The sequence below is a fragment of the Saccopteryx bilineata genome, chromosome X (genome assembly GCF_036850765.1).
Source record: "Saccopteryx bilineata isolate mSacBil1 chromosome X, mSacBil1_pri_phased_curated, whole genome shotgun sequence".
Lineage (NCBI taxonomy): Eukaryota > Metazoa > Chordata > Mammalia > Chiroptera > Emballonuridae > Saccopteryx > Saccopteryx bilineata.
Genome location: NC_089502.1, coordinates 114,692,962 through 114,701,199, shown reverse-complemented (window position 1 = coordinate 114,701,199; position 8,238 = coordinate 114,692,962). Strand labels below are relative to the sequence as shown.

The following is an 8,238-nucleotide window of genomic DNA, read 5'->3' as shown; positions in this document are numbered from 1 at the left end:
CCTGTAAAGCTAGGAGTTTGGCTGGGTGGGGGGCGGGGTTGCTGCCTGGGGGGGGGGGCCGCCTCCGTGAATGATAGTGGTAACTGGGGTGAGACTGAAGACCATGACTGAGGTACCGAAGGCTTTCTTCATGGTTCAGAACATCTAAAATCGGAGGTGGTGGCAATGGGTGTGGGCAGAGGGTGTCCCGGCCGTTGTCATGAACTTCACGGGACCGGGGATTTACACAAGGGACGAGGAGTGGTGGGGCAAACCTAAAGTAATGTACGTAGAAGGAATTCTAGTGGGGTGAATTTCACTTATTTATCCCGCCTCATTCCAAACAAAAGGACATGAGACAGGGATTATTGACTAGTTGTTGTAACGGGCTTTTAGAGTATAATCCCTTGTCCTCTTTGGTGGACACTGGTACATTAACCAGTAATGTATAAAAGCTACCATCTGGTGTAAGACGTGCAATCCAAGCAGTTCTTAATGATGATTAGACATTAAGATATACACACAATTATGATACTTATTGGAAAATGAAACACCTATTTCTCTGTCCTATAGCTCATAGAGTAACAGCGTTATCGGTGGCTGAATACTTGTTTCAAGATGCACAAGTATGTTCTCTTTAAATTCTGCCCAAAGTGATGGACTCAAAAGCATATTTATGTCTTACAAACACACTTATGTGCTGTGTCAAGTTAAAAAAAATATGTCGTCGCTTTAAGTGTCGTAGAATACATGCCCTCTGGTATGAATGCCAACATTGGAGGTTTTCGCCGCTATTCCCTCCCCTGCCTCCGCCATTTGTACCCTCCAGGCCTGTTAGAAAGGGCTGGACAGAGGCTGCCTAGCGGATTTCCCAACGAGATCAGGGGACCTGGCTGGGCCATCCCTGCTCTGCCCTTCGGGCCATGAGGCCTTGGATATTCATCTGGTCCCTCTGAGCAGCAGGTCCCTCGAAGGTAAAATGGAGTTAGAGTTTCCCTATGTTTGGGTTTTCCCAAAGATTAAATCAATGCGTGTCAGGACCTGCTCTATATAACACAGGGCCTGGCACAGAGACTGCCCTGTGGAACAGCTGCGTGGTGTCTCCTCTCGGTAGGCCAGGTTCTCAGCTGTGCTCCCCAAGGTCCCACTGAGCCTGGTTCTCTGTGACTGCGTGAGACTTGGGTCACACTGGCTGTGAAAACCATGGTCTTCTGAGCTTTGTGGAGACTCGGAAGAGCGCCACGTGGAGGGAGAGGCAGAGGGACCCCTGGGGTCCCAAACGTCCTCACCGCGATTTCCTCTCAGCTGCCCTCTGGCTGGTGAGTCAGCCGCTCCTGCCTCCTTCCGCCACCTCTGAGAGCTGCTGGGGACGGTTTAGCCTTTACCTGCTTCACAGGAGTGGCCTGAGGTTCAGCCCAATAGGCTTAAAGGCCGTTCGAATACCTGCTTCTACACATGCACAGAACCTTTCTTCACACGCAACGCCAAGTACACCAGATATTTACGGAACCAGCATTGTCAGATGTCCACTTCACAATTTTTTCAGGTTTCCTACTCTTTAATTTAGTAATTCAGTGATAGTCATGGGAGCGGGGTTCAAGGAGCTGCCAGAGGCAGCAGTGGACTCTTTAGCAGCTCCTCTTTCTGCCAGCCTCCTCTGCCTTATCTGGTTGTCGTTTTCTGGCAGGAAAAGGGACCCTCAGAGCATGATATTGGTGCCCATAGGCCTTGACCGTCTGGGGAACGGCTCTGGCTCCTTGGTGATTTGTTCTAGAGAGCCTTGGGGCCCTCCTTACTAGAGCCAAGTCAACTCTTCCTCTTCTACTCATGTGAGTCGGCCAGCGGGCCTCTCCCTAGCAACCGAAGGTAGAGTTTCACCAGGTTCTGGTCGCTGCTAGTGTAGTCTATTTGGGGCACGTCAGCTTCTGTGTGTATAAAAAAGGCTAGATATGGTGAAGTTCTTTCAAAAAGAAACAGGAATGGTGATCAGGAATAGTAAGATTAATATGTAAATGGAGGCAAATTTGGTGTGATTACTGTGTGTTTGTGTAAGATGGGAAGTTGTGTCCCACAGGCAGGGAAATATTTTTTGTTGAAACATAAATGTTTTGCTTGGATGCTAAAGTAAAGTAGAAAGAGTTATTTAAGAGGGTCAAGTTACCAAGGAGACCAGTTTCCTACCATGGACTTTTCCAGGCCCGTCCTGGTCAAGGCCCAGGGACACTAGTGATGTCACAATGTCAGTTTGTCTCCAAGGCAGCTCCCTGACCACGTGGTGGCCTTGAGCACAGAGATAGGTGAGCAGGAGGAATAAGCCCTGGTATCTAGAGAAGTCACGACCGTCAGGACAATCTAGATGGGCCAATCCCAATCCCAGGACAATGCAGCAGACATCACTCCTAGGGAAAGGAGAGACCGGCACCAACGTAAGAAGCGTGCCCCCTCCCGCACACCAAGAGCCGAGCTGCAAATCTCTGTGAGTCACGTGGACCGCCACCTGAGAAGTGATCGCTATGCTAGGCGCCTGTCCTCCGTGACCCCTGTTTTCCTCGCTGGCATTCTTGAGTTCGTGGTGTCCTACATCCTGGAGCTGATGAGCAAGGAGGCTGACAACCATCACAGGGGGCGCATCACCTCACAAGACTTGGTGAGAGTAGCAGAAAGAAACCCGTTGCTGCGCAGCCTCTTCCAGCTTGACACCTAAACTTGCGATGACGGGATGCCTTCACCCAGTAAGAAATAGTGATGCCCGGGCCCCAGAGCCCGCAGATCTCTAAAAGACTCTAATCTAGTCCCCCAGACTTCCCACGGGTGAGGGTGGCCTCCCGTTTTCAGCAATTGCTATTAAAGTGTTTGAATACGCGAATGAGCTTCTGACTCCTCTGTTTCTGTCGCTCTGAGTGGGAAGTGTGTGTGAGATAGACATCCAGGAGAAGATAGCTCATGGGGGGTTGGAGGGTGGAAGGCGCGGTAAGTGCGGGATGCCAGAATCAGGGATTTAAGGCATCGGTTCCTAAGGTGATGGTGTGGGAAAGGGCGCAGGTGGGAGTAAGCTGTCCGGGACTGTAGAGGTTAGACCACCTCCTTGGTTCTGAGCAAGTCAAGTCCTGTGAAGCCAGGAGGTTGGCTGGGTGGGGGGTTTGGATGCTTTCAGTGGGGCTCCACCCTTAATGATAGTGGTAACTGAGGTGGGACAGAAGACCATGCCTGAGGTATCGAAGGGTTTATTCATGGTTCAGAACATCTAAAATTGGAGGTGGTGGCAATGAGTGTGGGCAGAAGATGGCATGGCCGTTGTCATGGACTTCATGGGACTGGGGCTTTACACAAGGGATGAGGAGTGGTGGGACAGACCTAAAGTAATGTACATAAAAGGATTTATAGTCGGGTGGATTTCATTTATTTATCCCGCCTCATTCCGAACAAAAGGACTCGAGACAGGGATTATTGACTAGTGTTGTAATGGCCTTTTAGAATATAATCTCTTGTCTTCTTTTGTGGACACTGGTACATTAACCAGTACTGTATAGATGCTAACATCTGGTGTAAGACCTGCAATTCAAGAAGTTGTCAATGATTAGTAAACATTACATTATAAACACAATTACAATGCTCATTTTCAAAGGAAACACCGATTTGTCTATCATATAGTTAATAAAGTCACAGAGTTATCAATGGCTGAATACATGTTTTAAGATGTACAAGTGTATTCTCTATAAATTCTGTGCCAAGTGCCAAACTCAAAAGCAAACATAAGTCCCATGAACACATTTATGGGCTGTATTAAGTTAAAGAAAAAAATGGTCGTCGCATTAAGTGTTGCAGAAAACAAGCCCTCTCTTATGAACGTCAACATTGGAACTTTTCCCCACTATTCACCCCACCTCCTTTGTTGCCTCCACTCCTGTTTAAATGGACTGGACAGAGTCTGCCTAGCCGCTTTCACAACTGGATCAGGGGACCTGGCTGGGCCATCCCTGCTCTGCCCTTCGGGCCATGAGACCTTGGATATTCATCTGGTCCCTCTGAGCAGCAGGTCCCTCGTAGGTAAAATGGAGTTAGAGTTTCCCTATGTTTGGGTTTTCCCGAAGATTAAGTCAATGCGTGTCAGGACCTGCTCTATATAACACAGGGCCTGGCACAGAGACTGCCCTGTGGAACAGCTGCGTGGTGTCTCCTCTCGGTAGGCCAGGTTCTCAGCTGTGCTCCCCAAGGTCCCACTGAGCCTGGTTCTCTGTGACTGCGTGAGACTTGGGTCACACTGGCTGTGAAAACCATGGTCTTCTGAGCTTTGTGGAGACTCGGAAGAGCGCCACGTGGAGGGAGAGGCAGAGGGACCCCTGGGGTCCCAAACGTCCTCACCGCGATTTCCTCTCAGCTGCCCTCTGGCTGGTGAGTCAGCCGCTCCTGCCTCCTTCCGCCACCTCTGAGAGCTGCTGGGGACGGTTTAGCCTTTACCTGCTTCACAGGAGTGGCCTGAGGTTCAGCCCAATAGGCTTAAAGGCCATTCGAATACTCGCTTCTACACATCCACAGAACCTTTCTTCACACGCAACGCCAAGTACACCAGATATTTACAGAACCAGCATTGTCAGATGTCCACTTCACAATTTTTTCAGGTTTCCTACTCTTTAATTTAGTAATTCAGTGATAGTCATGGGAGCGGGGTTCAAGGAGCTGCCAGAGGCAGCAATGGACTCTTTAGCAGCTCCTCTTTCTGCCAGCCTCCTCTGCCTTATCTGGTTGTCGTTTTCTGGCAGGATAAGGGGCCCTCAGAGCATGACATTGGTGCCCATAGGCCTTGACCGTCTGGGGAACGGCTCTGGCTCCTTGGTGATTTGTTCTAGAGAGCCTTTAGGCCCCCCTTATCGTAGCCAAGTTCAACTCTTCCTCTTCGACTCATGTGAGTCGTCCAGCGGGCCTCTCCCTAGCAACCGAAGGTGGAGTTCACCAGGTTCTGGTCGCTGCTAGTGTAGTTTCTTTGGGGCACGTCAGCTTCTGTTGGCATACAATGGATCAATACGATTAAATTCTTTCAAAAAGAAACAGGAATAGTGATCGATCACGGATAGTGAGATGAGTATGTAAATGGAGGCAAAATTGGTGTGATTACTGTGTTTACTGTGTGGGACGGGACAGTTGAGCTTCTACTGGAGGCGGTGCATGTATGTCAGTGACCTGCACCTTACAGAGGGACATCAAAGGACACCAAGACAGGCGGAGGCTAGAATCAGCCAACCTGGAGGAGTTTCTCATAGGCAGGGAAACATTTTCCATTGAAACATACATATTTTTCTTAGATGCTAAAGTCAGGTAGAAAGAGTTTTTTGAGAAAGTGAGTCATGTTGCCATGGAGACCAGTGTCCTATCATGGACATTTCTAGGCCAGTCCTGGTCAAGGCCCAGGGGGCAGCAGTGATGTCACAATTTCAGTTTGTCACAAAGGCAGCTCCCTGACCTGAGCTGGCCTTAACTACAGAGAGAGGTGGGCAGGAGTAAGGCCTGGCATCTAGAGGGGTCCAGACTGTCAGAACAACCTAGATGGGCCACTCCCAGAAAAATGCAGCAGACATCACGTCTGGGAAAAGAAGAGACTGGCACCATCATAAGAAGCATGCCACCTCCCGCAAAGCCAGAGCCGAGCTGCAATTCCCTGTGAGTCGTGTGGACCGCCACCTGCGAGATGGTCACTATGCTGAACGCCTGTCCTCGTTGACGCCTGTTTTCCTCGCTGGCATCCTTGAGTACTTGGTGGCCTACCTCCTGGAGCTGGCGAGCAAGGAGGCTGACAACCGTCACGGGGGGCGCATCACCTCACAAGACGTGAAGAGAGTGGTAGAAAACAACCTGCAGCAGCTCCACGGCCTTTTGAGCATGACACCTGTACTTGAGATGACGGGACTCCTTCACCCAGGAAGAAGAAGTGATGCCCGGGTTCCAGAGCCTGCAGACCTCCACAACAGCCTCATCTAGTCCCTCAGACTTCCCACAGGTGAGGGAGGCCTCCCGTTTTCAGCACTTGCCATTAAAGTGTTTGAACACGGGAAGAGGCTTCTGACTCCTCTGTTTCTGTCGCTCTGAGTGGGAAGTGTGTGTGAGATAGACATCCCGGAGGCGATAGCTCATGGGGGGTTGGAGAGTGGAAGGCGCGGTCAGTGCGGGATGCTTGAATCAGGGATTTAAGGGAGCGGTTTCTAACGGTGGTGGTGTGGGAAGGGGCGCTGGTGGCAGTATCTGTCCGTGACTGTAGAGCAGGGGTCGGCACCCTATGGCACGCCAGCCAGATGTGGCTCTTTTGGTGGCCGCATCTGGCTCCCAGACAAATCTTTAATTAAAAAAATAATAACGTTAAAAATATAAAACATTATCATATGTTACAACCCATTCATTTCCTACCGCTCATGTTCATGGTTGCGGGTGGCTGGAGCCAATCACAGCTGTTCTCCGGGACAACACCAAATTTTTATTGGATAATGCGTAACCGGCACGGGTGGTTTTATGGCTCTCACGGAATTACATTTTAAAATATGAGGCGTTCATGGTTCTCTCAGCCAAAAAGGTTCCCGACCCCTGCTAGAGGTTAGACTGCCTCACTGGTTCTGAGCAACTCAAGTCCTGTAAAGCTAGGAGTTTGGCTGGGTGGGGGGCGGGGTTGCTGCCTGGGGGGGGGGGCGCCTCCGTGAATGATAGTGGTAACTGGGGTGAGACTGAAGACCATGACTGAGGTACCGAAGGCTTTCTTCATGGTTCAGAACATCTAAAATCAGAGGTGGTGGCAATGGGTGTGGGCAGAGGGTGGCCCGGCCGTTGTCATGAACTTCACGGGACCGGGGATTTACACAAGGGACGAGGAGTGGTGGGGCAAACCTAAAGTAATGTACGTAGAAGGAATTCTAGTGGGGTGAATTTCACTTATTTATCCCGCCTCATTCCAAACAAAAGGACATGAGACAGGGATTACTGACTAGTTGTTGTAACGGGCTTTTAGAATATAGTCCCTTGTCCTCTTTTGTGGACACTGGTACATTAACCAGTAATGTATAAAAGCTACCATCTGGTGTAAGACGTGCAATCCAAGCACTTCTTCATGATTATTAGACATTAAGATATACACACAATTATGATACATATTGGAAAATGAAACACCTATTTCTCTGTCCTATAGCTCATAGAGTACAGCGTTATCGGTGGCTGAATACTTGTTTCAAGATGCACAAGTATGTTCTCTTTAAATTCTGCCCAAAGTGATGGACTCAAAAGCATATTTATGTCTTACAAACACACTTATGTGCTGTGTCAAGTTAAAAAAAATATGTCGTCGCTTTAAGTGTCGTAGAATACATGCCCTCTGGTATGAATGCCAACATTGGAGGTTTTCGCCGCTATTCCCTCCCCTGCCTCCGCCATTTGTACCCTCCAGGCCTGTTAGAAAGGGCTGGACAGAGGCTGCCTAGCGGATTTCCCAACGAGATCAGGGGACCTGGCTGGGCCATCCCTGCTCTGCCCTTCGGGCCATGAGGCCTTGGATATTCATCTGGTCCCTCTGAGCAGCAGGTCCCTCGTAGGTAAAATGGAGTTAGAGATTCCCTATGTTTGGATTTTCCCGAAGATTAAGTCAATGCGTGTCAGGACCTGCTCTATATAACACAGGGCCTGCCACAGAGACTGCCCTGTGGAACAGCTGCGTGGTGTCTCCTCTCGGTAGGCCAGGTTCTCCGCTGTGCTCCCCAAGGTCCCACTGAGCCTGGTTCTCTGTGACTGCGTGAGACTTGGGTCACACTGGCTGTGAAAACCATGGTCTTCTGAGCTTTGTGGAGACTCGGAAGAGCGCCACGTGGAGGGAGAGGCAGAGGGACCCCTGGGGTCCCAAACGTCCTCACCGCGATTTCCTCTCAGCTGCCCTCTGGCTGGTGAGTCAGCCGCTCCTGCCTCCTTCCACCACCTCTGAGAGCTGCTGGGGACGGATTAGCCTTTACCTGCTTCACAGGAGTGGCCTGAGGTTCAGCCCAATAGGCTTAAAGGCCGTTCGAATACCCGCTTCTACACATCCACAGAACCTTTCTTCGCACGCAACGCCAAGTACACCAGATATTTACGGAACCAGCATTGTCAGATGTCCACTTCACAATTTTTTCAGGTTTCCTACTCTTTAATTTAGTAATTCAGTGATAGTCATGGGAGCGGGGTTCAAGGAGCTGCCAGAGGCAGCAGTGGACTCTTTAGCAGCTCCTCTTTCTGCCAGCCTCCTCTGCCTTATCT

General features: G+C 50.0%; 2 protein-coding genes across 2 annotated transcripts; both read left to right on the top strand.

Moving 5' to 3' along the window:
* Positions 1–2,335: 2,335 nt before the first annotated feature.
* Positions 2,336–2,683, top strand: LOC136317801 (histone H2A-Bbd type 1-like). Its single transcript, XM_066250531.1, has one exon. It carries the CDS (start codon positions 2,336–2,338, stop codon positions 2,681–2,683), a length of 348 nt encoding a protein of 115 aa, XP_066106628.1.
* Positions 2,684–5,520: 2,837 nt separating this feature from the next.
* LOC136317800 (histone H2A-Bbd type 1-like) lies at positions 5,521–5,952 on the top strand. Its single transcript, XM_066250528.1, has one exon. It carries the CDS (start codon positions 5,521–5,523, stop codon positions 5,950–5,952), a length of 432 nt encoding a protein of 143 aa, XP_066106625.1.
* Positions 5,953–8,238: the final 2,286 nt, after the last annotated feature.